This window comes from Macaca mulatta, chromosome 16, assembly GCF_049350105.2.
Source record: "Macaca mulatta isolate MMU2019108-1 chromosome 16, T2T-MMU8v2.0, whole genome shotgun sequence".
In the NCBI taxonomy this organism is placed as follows: domain Eukaryota; kingdom Metazoa; phylum Chordata; class Mammalia; order Primates; family Cercopithecidae; genus Macaca; species Macaca mulatta.
The window spans coordinates 38,300,196-38,315,296 of NC_133421.1; the positions used below are offsets into that span (position 1 = coordinate 38,300,196).

General features: G+C 55.9%; 2 protein-coding genes across 8 annotated transcripts; one reads left to right on the forward strand and one right to left on the reverse strand.

The window, feature by feature from the left end:
- Window positions 1–2,201: 2,201 nt before the first annotated feature.
- Window positions 2,202–8,620, reverse strand: ABHD15 (abhydrolase domain containing 15). 2 transcript variants are annotated; one of them, XM_077970721.1, is made up of 3 exons: window positions 8,137–8,620; window positions 7,330–8,050; window positions 2,202–3,988 (listed from the first exon to the last, which is right to left on the reverse strand). In XM_077970721.1, the coding sequence occupies exons 1-3, from the start codon at window positions 8,618–8,620 to the stop codon at window positions 3,463–3,465; spliced, it is 1,731 nt and encodes a 576-aa protein (XP_077826847.1). In that variant the 3' UTR covers window positions 2,202–3,462. The 2 variants fall into 2 exon arrangements, with proteins under 2 accessions (XP_077826847.1, XP_001111217.1); XM_001111217.5 differs by having other exon boundaries at window positions 7,330–8,457.
- On the forward strand, window positions 8,449–14,750 carry TP53I13 (tumor protein p53 inducible protein 13). Of its 6 annotated transcripts, XM_028836175.2 has the most exons (8): window positions 8,449–8,687; window positions 9,547–9,725; window positions 10,264–10,332; window positions 10,597–10,638; window positions 13,191–13,319; window positions 13,452–13,652; window positions 13,737–14,292; window positions 14,403–14,750. In XM_028836175.2, exons 3-8 carry the CDS (start codon window positions 10,267–10,269, stop codon window positions 14,513–14,515), a joined length of 1,107 nt encoding a protein of 368 aa, XP_028692008.2. In that variant the 5' UTR covers window positions 8,449–8,687; window positions 9,547–9,725; window positions 10,264–10,266; the 3' UTR covers window positions 14,516–14,750. The 6 variants fall into 6 exon arrangements, with proteins under 6 accessions (XP_028692008.2, XP_077826850.1, XP_077826848.1 ...); XM_077970724.1 differs by lacking the exon at window positions 8,449–8,687 and having other exon boundaries at window positions 9,545–9,810; window positions 13,427–13,652; XM_077970722.1 differs by lacking the exon at window positions 8,449–8,687 and having other exon boundaries at window positions 9,545–9,810.
- Window positions 14,751–15,101: the final 351 nt, after the last annotated feature.

A 15,101-nucleotide genomic window follows, 5' to 3' on the forward strand; every position in this document is an offset into this window, starting at 1 on the left:
TTGTATTAATTTTTTAACCTTACCATTTGAAGATGTTGGTAAATAACGGACACCAAAAAGGAGGCAAGCAAATAATGAGGCCTGAAGATCACTGAAGACCCACCACCTGCAAAGTCCACCTCAGTGGTACTTCTTAGATGTTTGGGAGGGGCTCACTGAAGTCTCGACCTCCAGGGCTGAAGCAGTGCTACCACCTCAGTCTCCCAAGTGGCTGGGACTACAGGGTGCACCACTATGCCTAGCTAATTGAATTTTTTGTAGAGATGGGGTCTTGCTATGTTGGCTAGACTGGTCTCAATCTCTTGGCCTCAAGTGATCGTCCCACCTCAGTCTCTCAAAGTGCTGGTACTGCAGGTGTGAGTCACTGTGCCCCGCCTATTGGTTGGTTTTGTTGTTTGTTTCTTGCTTCCTCAAACTCATAACTTGCCATTTTGTTCAAGGGCCACCCGTTCGTAGAACAGTGTGCCTGGGGCTCCTCCAGCTGGCTTCACACAATTAGCTATTTACCAAAGCAGAATTCACCTGTGTGATTCTTGAATCATTAGGCTAAAGGACAGGGTTATCCAAACTTTCCTGCTTGAACAGAAACTACACTTTCTCAGCAAAACAAACAAACAAACAAACAAACAAAACAGGCATTTCAGCCCTAGTCTTCAAGTAGTAATGGGAAAATGAGAGAATGTTCTTGGGATATGCAGTGGGTGCATCTAGCACAAGAGCCATGGAAGAGGAATACTTTAGGTTTCAGGTCACTGGAGTTCAGGGTTCAAAGGAATTAATGGAACCTCAACTGGGGCTGATTCTGCCATTCTTCACACTGTAACTACAAAGTTTATACATTTCTCTCCCTGGAAAACTTTTTTTCCTATCAAAAGGGAAAGGAAAACCAACCCTATTTATCCAAAAGCTATTCTACTGAAGAACCAGAGTCCTGCGATATCTGGATAGTTTCTAGAGAAACGATGCAGATTTTCACCCTTACGGACTCTTTAAGCTTTAGGGTTTAAAAACCACTAGGCTGCTTCCCATTTTGCAGGGCAACTGGGACTGCAAGACCCTAATTAACTGAAATCCCTACTATTCCAGATGTGGAGGGCAGCTGGTGGTAGGGGATGGCCAGATGGCAGTAAATATCCCTCACCAAGCCTTACACCAAGGCTGTTGTTCACAAGCAGTAGAACAGCTTCTGTAATTTCAGTTCCTTTTTATTTATCCTGCTTAGAAATGGCAAAAGAAAGTCAGATGAGGAATGTGGAGGAGGAGAAACAAGAAGTGTTTTTTTTCTTTTTTTTCTTTTTTGAGACGGAGTCTCACTCAGTTGCCCAGGCTGGAGTGCAGTGGCGTGATCTCGGTTCACTGCAAGCTCCGCCTCCCAGGTTCACGCCTGAGCCTCCTGAGTAGCTGGGACTACAGGCGCCCACCGCCACGCCCGGCTAATTTTTTGCATTTTTAGTAGAGACAGGGTTTCACCGTGTTAGCCAGGATGGTATCGATCTCCAGACCTCGTGATCCACCTGCCTCGGCCTCCCAAAGTGCTGGGATTACAGGCATGAGCCACCGTGCCTGGCCCTTTTTTTCTTTTTTTTTTGAGATGGAGTCTCACTCTGTCACCCAGGCTGGAGTGCAGTGGTGCGATCTCGGCTCACTGCAAGCTCTGCCTCCCAGGTTCACACCATTCTCCTGCCTCAGCCTCCTGAGTAGCTGGGATTACAGGTGCCCACCACCACGCCCAGCTAATTTTTTGTATTTTTAGTAGAGATAGGGTTTCACCGTGTTAGCCAGGATGGTCTCGATCTCCTGACCTTGTGATCCACCCACCTCGGCCTCCCAAAGTGCTGGGATTACAGGTGTGCACCACAGCTCCCTGCCAGGAGGGAGATAATTTTTCACAACAGGATAATGTGCCTTAGACAATCGAGTGTTGTCTACATTTCAGTGCAGATTCTTGGAGTTATTTCAAAGTTTCTTCTGATTTGATCTAGAAGAACAAGGCTGGGGCAAGATTATCCAAACCTGAAATCATGGCCTCAGGAATACCTTTATGCCAAGTCTTGGGATGTGGGTTTTGGTATAAGCAGCTCTTTTCTTTACAACTGCTTTGCTGTTTGTGAGGTCAGAACAGGAGCCCTCTTTCTCAATGACGATTAAAATAAAACTTCAGGGTAAAGTTTTTGAATCTTAGCAACACATGGAAACATATGTCCTGTTGCCAAAAAAATTTTAATTGCCTAATCCAAACCAGAATATTTAGATCAACTTGTATACTGTATCTTCTCTGATGTACTATCTCTAGTCCTCAGCATTATTCTTCATAAAACCAAATACCCACTTAGTTGCTGAGTGGCCAGATCTAAGAGGAAGCTTCTCTGCCTTTAAAGGGATGGCCTTTTGAATAACTGAGCAGACAAAACATTGTAATGTGAAATATTTGTAAATCACTGGTCAGCTCTAGTCAACCTCTTGGTGCTTTTGTTTCCTCTGGTTCCAGATGTGTCTCCTGGCTCTGGAAAGGGAAAGGCCAGTAGTAGCATCAGAAAAGGGAGCAACTAACTAGAAAACACCTAAGTTATGAGGTTTGTACTTTTCCTGATTTAGAGAAAGTCCACATCTCAGGAGATAAACAGCTCTGGCTGCAGCTCTCTGGAGTAATCCCCTGAAATGGTGCCAGAGGGAGCATGTAGGGTAGCCAAGATTCTGACTCCTTGAATCATGGTCTAGCAAAGCCCTCAGACCCTGCATGAGAGCGCTTCCTATTTGTAAAATACCCTTGGGATCTCTTCAGTGAGGCTTGGGGGCCAGGTCAGCCCCATTCCCAGCTGGGACTTGCAGAGCTCCTCTGAGAGACTGGACCTTCACATTCCTTGAGATGGACGTTCACATTCTCTAACTGCTGGGCCCTCACCAGCCAGCCCCACTGCCTCTGCCGCCCTTCTCATACACAAGCCTGCTGCCGCAGGTGCCAGAGCATTCGGTCAAAGCAGGGCGCCACAACCACAGAGCAAATGAGGGAAGTGGGGCCGAGACACAAACATCCTGTCCTAATGACATCAAGTGGCTCCAGCTTGAGAATCGGGGTCACTGCCCTATGACATACACAAACGTCTCATCCCTCTAGTCACTGCCAGTAAGAGGGCACTTTCTCCTGTGTCCATGGGTTGAAAAAGTGCCATCCTTTGGCTTGTGATGTCAGTGATAGGAGACAGTGACTGGAACACTCCGCTGCTGACCGGATGAGTAGGGATATGCTGAGCAGAGGCCAGGCAGGAGATCTGCTGAGGATGAAGTGAGCGCAGGCTCGCAGGGCATTCCATCTCCTTCAAGGCACCAGTTTAAGAGAGAGGGACTGAATGAGGAGCACAGAGCCGGAGCTCCCTCCGTTCAGTCCACCCCATCTTTCCAGGACTCTCCCTTGCCCAGCTCTGTTTTTCTTTGCAGGACTTCGGGGTTCTTGGGCCAGGTCTCTCATCTTGTGTATGATCGCTTCCAGCTAAAGATCTCCTCCAGGTTGGAAGAGGAAGCGACCTCTCGCCTCTGCAAGGCTCCCCCGCGACGACGGCCCCCAAGGAAGGAAGCTCTGTGCCTGCTCAGCCCTTTCATCCTCTCCTCCATTCGGAAGAACTCAGTCAAGGCCCGGAAGGACTCCAGGATGACCTCGTGGCTCCAGGCTGGCAAGGGCTCCTGGCGCAGGAAGCCACAGTGGCCTCCGTGGCGGCTGAGCAGGAGGAAGAAGTAGGGGTTGCTGTGGAAGAGTTCAGTGGTCAGAGTGTGGTCTGGGGGTCCACACACGGGGTCGTCAGCACTGCAGATACATAGCACAGGCACGGCCGCCTCGTCCACATCCCGGAGGGGGTCGTTGCGGTCCCAGTAGGTATCCCAGCTGATGGGGAAGCTTTTGGTGTGGCAGAAGAGAGCCTCCTCAAACTCTCGAAGGGAACGGCTCCTGAACAGTCTGCTGGTGTCCACAGTGTCCTCCAGGGCTGTGGCATACCTGGCAGCGAGTTGTTGGGTGGGGAAGGTGGGAAAGAGAGGGAAGAATGAGAACATCAGGTGACAGCAGATGAGATAGAGAGACAGCCCGCATTCCAGATCTGGCCACAGAAGCTTTCTTTGGCCATTTAGGGCTTTGAAAAAATTTCATTTCATGGCCATCATTTAAAACCAGATGAGGCTGGTTGCGGTGGCTCACACCTGTAATCCAAGCACTTTGGGAGGCCGAGGTGGGTGGATTGCTTGAGTCCAGGAGTTTGAGAACAGCCTGGGCAACATGGCGAAAACCCATCTCTAAAAAAAAAAAAAAAAGAAAAAAAAATTAGCCTGTTATGGTGGCTCAAGCCTATGGTCCCAGCTACTCAGGAGGCTGAGGTGGGAGGACTGCTTGAGCCTGGGAGGTCAAGGCTGCAGTGAGCTATGACTGTACCATTGCATTCCAGGCTGGGTGACACAGACCCTGTTTAAAAAAATAAACAAAATAAAATAAAATAAAATAAAATAATAAAATCAGCCAGGCACGGTGGCTCACGCCTGCAATTCCAGAACTTTGGGAGGCTGAGGTGGGTGGATCACAATGTCAAGAGATCGAGACCATCCTGGCCAACATGGTGAAACCCCAGCTCTACTAAAAATACAAAAATTAGCTGGGTGTGGTGGTGCACACCTGTAGTCCCAGGTACTCGGGTGGCTGAGGCAGGAGAATCGCTTGAACCCGGGAGGCAGAGGTTGCAGTGAGCCAAGATCATGCCACTGCATTCCAGCCTGGTGACAGTGAGACTCTGTCTCAATAAATAAATAAATAAATAAAATAATAAAATTAGAAGATTTCACATAAAATGCAGGTGTCTGGCTTCTCTAGGGAAGTGGGAAGATCCAGCCACATGGGTGGGCATTTCTCAGCACAACAATGGGTTCCTCCTCCCTCCTTCTTATGTGAAGACGGTGCCCACTAGGCCTGTCATTCACAGCATCACTGCACCTGCCGATGTGCCCTAGGGGCAGCATTTGACTTCACAGCTGCTGACAGTTCTCCTAACCGCAAATTCTGGCCCTCTGTAGAGAACTTGCTATGAACTGTAACCTCCTGAACTGCTCCTAGAAGAACTTGTTGGCTCAGAGTATCCAAACCAGCAGGTGACACGTCTGCTAATCATTCATATTTGACTTTAGGTTGCATTCATTGTTTTTATTTTTTTATTTATTTATTTTTTTTGAGACGGAGTCTTTCTCTGTCGCCCAGGCTGGAGTGGAGTGGCGCGATCCCCGCTCACTGCAAGCTCCGCCTCCCGGGTTCACGCCATTCTCCTGCCTCAGCCTCCCGAGTAGCTGGGACTACAGGCGCCCGCCACCTCGCCCGGCTAGGTTTTTTTTGTATTTTTTAGTAGAGACGGGGTTTCACCGTGTTAGCCAGGATGGTCTCGATCTTCTGACCTCGTGATCCGCCCGTCTCGGCCTCCCAAAGTGCTGGGATTACAGGCTTGAGCCACCGCGCCCGGCCTATTTTTGTTTTTTTAAACTAACATCCTGTCCTGGTAATGTCACATGAGTGTGATGTTGATCAGGTATAACTGGGGTAGATATTCCTACAGAGTGTGCTGCCTGGCAGAGGAAGCAATTGAGTCTGTAATTTACTGGGTGGATTCCTAAATGGGGGCCTCAGAGCAACTGCTTTGGGTAACAGAGAACATCTATGCTGTTTCTAGCCCCCTGGAGAGGGTTTGGCATTCTGACAAGGAGGCCAGGATGGGCAGCTCCGTCTTTTGAGTAGCTCAATCCAGCCTCAGTTGAAATTAGATGTTCATCTCTGACCAGGCACAGTGGCTCACACCTGTAATCCCAGCACTTTGGGAGGCCAAGGCAGGTGGATTCCCTGAGTCCAGACATTCAAGACCAACCTGGACAACATGGCACAATCCCATCTTTACAAAAAATACAAAAATTAACCGAGCATGGTGGCATGTGCCTGTAGTCTTAGCTACTCGGGAAGCTGAGGTGGGGGTCTGACCCCCACACCCCAAGTCTTTCTGCTACACCACACTGTTGCCATAATGACTTCGACCTCATTCTGCCCTCTCCTAAGAAAGCCAGAGTGCAGGCTGGGAATGTCACCTGAGTCCAGGAACTCAAGGCTGCAATGAGTGGTGATCCCGCCACTGCACTCCAGCCTGGGTGACAGAGTAAGATCTTGCCTCAAAAAACAAACAAACAAAGAGCTGGGCACGGTGGCTCACACCTGTAATCCTGGCACTTTGAAAGCTGGGGCAGGCGGATCACTTGAGGTTAGGGGTTCCAGACCAGCCTGGCCAACGTGGAGAAACCCCACCTCTACCAAAAAATATATTAAAAATTAGCTGGGCTTGGTGGTGCACGCCTGTAGTCCCCAGGTACTTGGGAGGCTAAGGCAGGAGAATAGCTTGCACCCAGAAGGCGGAGGATACAGTGAGCCTAGATCATGTCACTACACTTCAGCCTGGGTGACAGAGTGAGACTCTGTCTCAAAATAAATAAATAAATAAAATAAATAATTTTAATAAATGCCTGTGTGTGTGTGTGTGTGTGTGTGTGTGTATGTGTCTGTGTGTGTATATACATATATATATATTTTTTTGAGACAGGGTGTAGCTCTGTCACCCAGGCTGGAGTGTAGTGGCCTGACCAAGGCTCTCTGCAGCCTCGAACTTCTGGGCTTGGGTGATCCTCCCATCTCCACCTCCTGAGTAGCTGGGACCACAGATGCATGCCACCACACCCAGCTAATCAAAAAAAGAAATTTTTGTAGAGACTGGTTTCCCTATGTTGCCCAAGTTAGTCTCAAACTCTTGGGCTCAAGTGATCCTCCTGCCTTGGCCTCTCAAAGTGCTGGTATTACAGGCGGGAGCCACTGCACCTGGCCTCAAATGCTACCATATTTCTGATTCTTGTCACCTCCAGGCTTAGAGACTGTGAGTAAACATTCTGGGCAGATAATCGTTTGCAGTGGCTTCCGGAGTGCTCTTTGCTGAGTTGTCAAGCTGCAGGCTAAGCGGTAAATGTCAGGTATCTCTGCTGTCGTGGGCCAGGTGCTCAAATTGCTAGGATACAGCCGGGGGTGCTGAGATGAGGCAAGGAGCCGGGGCAGGAGTCCCTGCTCTAGCACAGTAATACCGATGACCTTTAAACCCGCTTCCCCGGTTCTGTCTAGATTACAGGATTTGGAAGGCTTTGGAAGATGCGTTCAGAGAACTTTGCCCAAACTAGCCCACGCCTGTTTGTTCCAATGCTATGCATAGCTGTTTCTGTTTCTTAGCCAGCTCAGGCCCTCTATTCCTTCCATTCTGGTCTGCGGCCTCCGTTACCCACCTGCTGAGGGCGATCTTCTGGTGGATCAGAAAGCCCCGCTCGTAGGGCCAGGGTAGGCCAGTCTCGAACCACTCGCGGCAGCGCAGCACGGGTGAGATGCAGGCAGCGCCTGTCACGTAGCTGGAGGAGCCGCACTCGCCCAGGTAGGACAGTAGCAGCGCCGAGCCCGAGCCTTCACTCACCGCGAACAGCGGCGCCGCCGGGTGTCGGAAGCGGATGTATGTGACCGCCTCCTTGAGGTCGGACGGGTCCCCGAAAGGCTGCAGCCGGGGGCTGACCAGTGGGCAGCCGTGGTGGCCGCGACGATGGAAGATGACCGGGTAGTAGCCGCGCTCCAGGGCGAGCAAGCAGAGGCCGAGCACGTTGCGGGTGAGGCGACCCCACGCATTGGGGATCACCAGAAGCACCGCAGGAAGGCCCCCGGCGCTGGTGATCCGGCGGCCCCTAACACAAGGTCCCACCACCCAGTCCAGGGCCACCAGCCCATCGTCCGCCAACTGTAGGTACTCCCGGGCCAGCTCAGGCCCAGGCGCCACGGGCAGGACGAAGTGGCAGAGGGTCTGCAGGTGGGGCCCGGAGAGCCAGGAGCGCGGGCCGGGCTCCAGTGCCGCCGAGCGCCGCAGCGCGCGCAGCAGGCACTGGGCCAGGGCCGACGGCTTGCAGACAAGGCTGCACCCGCCCGGCAGTGGCTCGCTCCTGTCGCTGAACTGGTCCCCGGGGGCTCCGCCGTCCGCCTCCTCGTCGTCTCGGTCTTGGGCCCCCGGCAGGGTCCCCTCTCCGACGGCGCGCCCCCAGGGTCCCCGGAGCCGCGGGCTGAGCAGGCGGAGCAGGGCGAGCACGGCCAAGATGAGCGCGAAGGCGGCGCCCCATGGCGGCATGGCGAAGCCAGAGAGCCCCGGCGGGCGGCGGGCGGCGGGCGGCGGGCGGCGGGCGGCGGGCGGCGGGCGGCAGGGCCGTCTACTCCACGAGCTCCGCGCTTTGCCCGCGGCTCCACCCGCCGGCGGCGGCTGCCCAGGGCCCTCCCGCGCGGGCGCGCTCTGGATTGGCCGTGGCCCGGCAGAGGCAGCCAGTTCGGGCCCGGCTGCCCTCGCCCGGCCCCCACCTCTGCCCGGGCCCTTTGTACAGCAATTGCAACAAGTGGGAGCAGAGGGTGAGAGGAGCCGCTGCCACCAGGGAGGGAGGGCGCGCCGGCAGCCGGAAGGGAGTGGGGAGGGCACGAGCCGGGGAGAGCGGTGTTGGCCATAGAAACGTGGGAGGACTGGAGGCCGAGGCCTGGGGACCCGACTGCCATCAGGGTCTTCTGCCAGACCCTGTGCGCTGCGCCCTCAGAGGCCGATGAAGAGAAGCAGAAGGGAGAGGTGAGTAAGTCGCAGCTCCGGGCGCCGGCTCCCGGGCCCCCGTGGGGCGGCGGCTGCGCGCTCTGCCCTCAACCGGCCCCGCTCTCCCCAGCCCAGCCACTCAGCCCCGCAATAACTTGGCTGGGCGGGATCCCGCACCGGGCCAGCGAGGGCGGGCGCGGCGTCCGAGCCGCTGGCGGGAGGCTGCTGCTTCCCTGCCTGCATCAGTGCGGGCCCCGCGGACTTCTGGCCCCCGTCCCGGAGAGCTCGGGGCTCCACGTAAAGGAAATCTTCAGCCCGGGAGGGGCTTTCCCAGAAGGAGCAGCCCCACGCCTCCGAGAGTCAGTCGGAGAAAAGGACACACTCAGGCGCCCTGCGACAGGGATGCCCGTCCGACCTACAAGGAACGCCTCGTAAACCGGGGTGCATGGGAGACCAAGGAAATAACACGTTCTCGCTGTTTCCAAACTTTGGGATGGGCATCTCGACCCCTCGCTCTCTACCCACGTTTTCCCCCCAAATCCTGAAGAGGGAACCAGAACCAGCGCCCCGCCGCGGGGCGGGCCGGCCAGCGCACCTCCTGGGGGTGAGGCCTGTAGCTTCCCCATCCCGCGGCGACCAATCTCTTTCTGGACGCGCGCCCGCCACCGCTGGGCGACGGCGGAGGTGGGGAACACAGCAGCCTCTCGGCCGGCTCCGGCCTCCCGGGGCTTCTGGGTCTGGAGAGTTTGGGGAGCGGAGACACCCCAGAGGTTCCTCCGGGTTCGGACCCTATTTGCGAGGGCGGGAGTGGGGTGGGCCGACGGCGAAGTTCCAGAGGTGGGACCCTCTCCCTTCAGCAGTTCCTCCTGCTTTAATGATTCTGCCCCTCTTGTTGCAGGTCACACCGACAAATCTGAAGCGGGTTTGCCAGAGGAGTGTACCCGTCTCCCTGGCCTGGGCCACCGGGTCCACAGGGATCCCATTTCCGGCCCTACACCCCGCTCCACGATCCCATACGGGCGCTGCAGCTGTGTTCTGCAGGCTGCAGGGACGCGCTGAGACGAATCCCCGGACGAGGCAAGGAGCCCCTGCCTGCCCTGCTGAGACTTACGCGCTGACCCGGGTCATACACTTAACTTTTCCGGCTTCAGGTTTAGGACGCGTGCGCGCACGCTCCGCTGCTGTGGGCGGGCATTGGGGCGGGGCGAGACCGGGGGCCCACTGTTAGGGGAGGGGCGCGCGCGAGCCCAGGGCCTACGGACGCGCGGGCGGCGCGGGCGGCGCTGGGGCTGGAGGGGCGGGACGCGCGCGTTCTCTCGCTGGCAGGGCGGCGGGCCGGGCCTGGGGCCTCCTGGGATGGCGCCTCCTCCGCCTTCGCCCCAGCTGCTTCTCTTGGCAGCCCTTGCGAGGCTCCTGGGTCCCAGCGAGGTAAGGTGACCCGCTCCTGGGAAGGCCTCGGCCCGGGAGCTCAAAGCGCTTTGCCAAAAGTTCGTCCTGGAAGGAGTGGCGCGCCGAGGGGGACGCGGAGTTCTTCCCCTGGCGGTCTGGGCCTGGGGAGGGAGAGGGCAGGGCCTCGTCGTGTCCAGTGCCCCAGCTCTGCGCTTTGGACTCACAGGTGATGGCTGGGCCGGCGGAGGAGGCGGGAGCCCATTGTCCCGAGGGCCTGTGGCCTCTGCCCCCGCAGGTAGGAGCCCTGGAGGGCCCAGGGAGAGAGGGGTGTGAAAGGCTAGCCCAGTCCCGCTCAGTTCTCTCCGCACCCTCCACAGTCACCATCTGGGGACCTCTGCCCGTTCCTCCGTCCTCAGTAGCCAATTCTCCATCCCAGCCTGGCGCTTGGGGCCTGCCGTCCCCTCCCCACCACACACACACACACACACACACACACACACACACACACACACACGGAGTCCCCCAGCTGCCCTAAGCTCTGTTCTTTCCCCATGTATAGGTGTCACCAAGAGTGACCTACACACGAGTGAGCCCAGGACGGGTGAGTACAAGCAGGGGCCCACCCTTGGTGTCCACGCCTGGAGACAGGAGCTCCTAGCAGGCTTCCCCACCTTTTCTGCTGATCGGCCCCATTCCTTACCACTTCCCTCAGGCAGAGGCAGGGCTCTAGTTCTCCACCCCACCTCCAAGCCCAGGACAGATCAGCCCCAGGACGGATGGCTCAAAGACAGTGAGCCATAGGCCTGTCATCTGCAGTACTGTGTCAGGATGCTGTTGGGTAGCTGGCTCTGTGGACAAGTGGCTGTGAGTGGAACTGTCTCTGAGAGTAGCTGGAAAAAGCCCAGGCTCCAGCTCCCTGAGGGGACAGCGGGAAGTCTCCTGACTTTGTGAGCCCTAGTTTTCTGTAGGAGAGGGTAGGAATTTTGTCTCTACCTGTGAGCAGCGAGGGAGGGTGTGTGCCAGCACCGGGGACAGTACAGAGCTGCAAAGTGGAAGGAGTGTGCCTCTGGTTCCCAGGCTCCACACTGCAGGCTCAGCTTCCGTGGCAGCCTCTCCATCTTCATTGCCAGCTCCTCTGATTTTTCCTTTGGAATACTTATTATTATTATTTATTATTATTATTTGAAATGGAGTCTCACTCTGTTGCCCAGGCTGGAGTGCAGTGGCACTTACTGCAACCTCTGCCTCCAGGTTCAAGCAATTCTCATGCTACAGCCTCCCGAGCAGCTGGGATTACAGGCGTGTGACACCTACCTCAGCTAATTTTGTATTTTTAGTAGAGACAAGGTTTCACCATGTTGTCCAGGCTGGTCTTGAGCTCCTGCCCTCAAGTGATCTGCCTGCCTCAGCCTCCCAAAGTGCTGGGATTACAGGCGTGAGGCACCATGCCTGGACTGAAATACCTAACTTAAATTGGCCGGGCACAGTGCCTCATGCCTGTAATCCCAGCACTTTGGGAGCCTGAGGCAGGTGGATTACTTGAGGTCAGGAGTTCAAGACCAGCTTGGCCAACATGGTGAAACCCCATCTCTACTAAAAATACAAAAATTAGCCAGGCGTGGTGGCACACCCCTGTAATCCCAGCTACTCGGGAGGCTGCGGCAGGAGAATTGCTTGAGCTGGGGAGGCAGAGGTTGCAGTGAGCCGAGACCGTGCCACTGTACTCCAGCCTGGCTGACAGAGCGAGACTGTCTCAAAAAAAAAAAAAAAAAAAAAAATTCTCTGTAATAGCTCCAGGCCAAGAGTCATTGCCTCACTTTGCCACCTACCAGATTCCTTTCCTCAAACACCCTTTCATGAAGTCATTCCTCTGTTCACAAACTGTCAATGGCTCCTTATTTCCCACCTTATCGTGGCTGTACTCTCTGGCCTGGCTTTTCAGGCCTTACTTAAGTAAGCTTCGTCTGACCTCTCCACATCCTTGGTTCCTCTCCAGTTGTGTCAGGCTGTTTGCCACAGAAATGAGTTCCAGCCTCGCCCCCAGCACAGCCCCTTTGCTCCTGTTTATTCTCCTCCACACCTGGCCTATCCTGAATCAGAGAGTGCAGCTCCCTCCCCTCCTGTCATACTCTCCCATCCCTCTTCCCAGCCCCAGCAGGAGTCAGCTCCCCCTGAGACACTGCCTGATGGCATCAGCCTTTATTCCTCCCCTCCTCCTCTGAATTTATCTCTGATAATTTAGCAACTAATCACTAAGTTTTATTAGTTTGCTCTTTTATTTGCATTAGTTGTTTCCCTGAGTTTCTTTTTTTTTTTGAGACAGTATCTCGCTCTGTCGCCCAGGCTGGAGTGCAGTGGCGCAATCTCGGCTCACTGCAAGCTCCGCCTCCCGGGTTCACGCCATTCTCCCGCCTCAGCCTCCTGAGTAGCTGGGACTACAGGCGTCCGCCACTACACCCGGCTAATTTTTTGTATTTTTAGTAGAGATGGGGTTTCACCGTGTTAGCCAGGATGGTCTCGATCTCCTGACCACGTGATCCGCCCGTCTGGGCCTCCCAAAGTGCTGGGATTACAGGCTTGAGCCACCGCGCCCGGCCTCCCAGAGTTTCTTATACATTCCTTGCAAGCAGAGTCCAGGAGTTCTTTGGCATCTCCTACAGCATCTAGCACAGCACTGAGCACCAAGTCAACTCAATCAAAGAGTAATGAATGATTGATGGAGTATTTCCGTCCTGAGATTGTGCACCTGCTGCCTGCCTGCTCTGTATCTGGATGCTCTTGGGAGATTGTATAGATCGGATTGATGGTCTTCATTTGGGGGATGCTTATGGCTTGGATTGTGAACGTGTAGAGCCATTGTTACACCTGCAGGGAAATATAGCTCGAGTGTGGTCTGAGTCTGGCAGGATTATCCAGGCATGCTGTGAGCTTTGAAGGGTGGCACTTGATGGAAAGGAAGGGTGAAAGGAACACTCAGAGGCAAGAGCGGGTACCTGCCAATACCCAGGGCCCTTTGTCCTTTCCTGGACCCTGAAGGCAGAAGAGCCATCCAGCTTATGGGAGTACCTTTAAACTGGCCCCCTGGATGGGAGAACTTGAGATTCTCTGGGAGGGCTCTGGGCCTGCTTTGATGTCTGTGTGCCTTTCCTCCAGGCTGAGGATGTCACCTTCCTCTACCACCCCTGTGCCCACCCCTGGCTGAAGTTCCAGCTTGCCCTCTTGGCCTATGCTTGTATGGCTAACCCCTCCCTCGCCCCTGACTCCAGCCTCACGCCGGATCGGGTATGTAGCTGATGAAAGGTGCTTGTCTGGCCCTGGCAAAAGGCCCTGTGTGCAGGGAAAGAAAAATTCAAGGGTTTTCTCTTGCTTGTACCCCACCTTCCTCGTAGCTCTAACAGTTACCTCCTCTCATAGCCCCTGGTGCTGACTGCATGGGAGCTGGCGCTGGAGATGGCCTGGGTAGAGCCAACCTGGGCCGCCCACTGGCTGATGAGGAGGCGGAGGAGGAAGGAGAGGAAGAAGAAGGCATGGATCTACTGTGAAAGCCTTTCAGGGCTGGCGCCCACCGAGCCAACCCTGGGTAGAGGGAGGCTGTGCCGGAGAGGGTGTGTGCAGGTGAGAGGCGCTGGGCCCAGGCTTGTTGGTCCTTGGGTTCTCTGAGAGGGGCAGCAGGGTGATTGCTGTCTCCCCTCTCCTTAGGCCCTGGCTCTGGCCTTCGCTCTGCGGAGCTGGCGGCCCCCTGGCACAGAAGTGACATCTCAAGGGCCCAGGCAGCCCTCTCCCAATGGTGCCAAAAGACGGAGGCTGCGGGCTGCCCTTGGTCCCCAGCCCACTCGCTCAGCCCTGAGGTTTCCCTCTGCTTCCTCGGGGAGCTTGAAGGCCAGGCAGCCCATGGTGGGAATCCCTGGTAGGGAGAGTAATGCCCCATCTGTGCCCACTGTCTCCTTCCTGCCCGGGGCGCCTGGAGGCAATGCCAGCTCCAGGACAGAGGCTCAGGTGCTCAACGGGCAAGGCAGCCCTGGGGGCTGTGTCTGTTCAAGTCAGGCTTCCCCGGCCCCTCGCGCAGCAGCGCCTCCACGGGCAGCCCGCGGCCCCACCCCACGCACTGAAGAGGCCGCCTGGGCTGCCATGGCCCTAACCTTCCTGCTGGTGCTGCTCACCCTGGCCACGCTCTGCACACGGCTGCACAGAAACTTCCGACGCGGGGAGAGCATCTATTGGGGGCCCACAGCGGACAGCCAGGACACAGTGGCTGGTGAGGAGTTCCCACCCGAGGCCCCCACCCCACCTTGCGTGGCCCCGGCCCGCCGCCCCCCATGGCTTCCCTGCCCTCCCGCCCTTGACTGCTCGGCGCCTGGCCCACAGCTGTGCTGAAGCGGAGGCTGCTGCAGCCCTCGCGCCGGGTCAAGCGCTCCCGCCGGAGACCCCTCCTTCCGCCCACGCCGGACAGCGGCCCGGAAGGCGAGAGCTCGGAGTGATGGCCTAGGACCTGCCACTGTGGCATGCGGCTCTTCCCCGCACCTCTGCCACGTGGACCTATGCCACGTGGACCGCGCGCGGGGCGCCCCCTGGTGGCGGTGGCACGGCCCTGACGGAGCACCGCGGGGGTTTTCCTCTTTGTTGATTGCTGAGTGGGCGGCCAAGGGGAGAAAAGGAGCCGCTTCTGCCTCCCTTGCCAAAAACTCCGTTTCTAATTAAATTATTTTTAGTAGATTCTGGAGTTGAGCTTGTGCATCTGCCGCACAGAGACACTCCCACCCGGACCCTAGTCCTAGGCCATGAAGGTGATATTTTTTGAGGCAGGCGTTTACCAGATTGGCCACCACCAGCCCGCCCCCGCTGGCCAACCTGTCCCTGGACATGGGGCTTTAGGAGTATCCTCGTGGGAGGGTGACATTATTGTCATACATGTTAGAATAGTTACATATTCCCAAAGTAACTCTTCCACTAGACAGATGTTCCCAGCACAGGGGCTTCCCTAGGGTGGGGGTCCTGGGGCACTTGCAGTCACCCTTTCACGTCTGCCACCTCCCTCCAGCCCCCATTCTCAGCATAAGAAACAGC

Bases quoted from the DNA above. Each gene is read 5' to 3' on its own strand.
- TP53I13 (XM_015118958.3), top strand. From the start codon at position 10,005: ATGGCGCCTCCTCCGCCTTCGCCCCAGCTGCTTCTCTTGGCAGCCCTT. The intron at 10,333-10,596 runs GTAGGAGCCCTG...CCCCATGTATAG, and splicing joins TGTGGCCTCTGCCCCCGCAG to GTGTCACCAAGAGTGACCTA. The intron at 13,653-13,736 runs GTGAGAGGCGCT...CCCTCTCCTTAG, and splicing joins GCCGGAGAGGGTGTGTGCAG to GCCCTGGCTCTGGCCTTCGC.
- ABHD15 (XM_077970721.1), bottom strand. From the start codon at position 8,620: ATGGCAGTCGGGTCCCCAGGCCTCGGCCTCCAGTCCTCCCACGTTTCT. The intron at 8,051-8,136 runs GCTCCGGGGACC...CGGACGGCGGAG, and splicing joins CTCCGCCTGCTCAGCCCGCG to CCCCCGGGGACCAGTTCAGC. The intron at 3,989-7,329 runs GTGGGTAACGGA...ACTCGCTGCCAG, and splicing joins CAGAAGATCGCCCTCAGCAG to GTATGCCACAGCCCTGGAGG.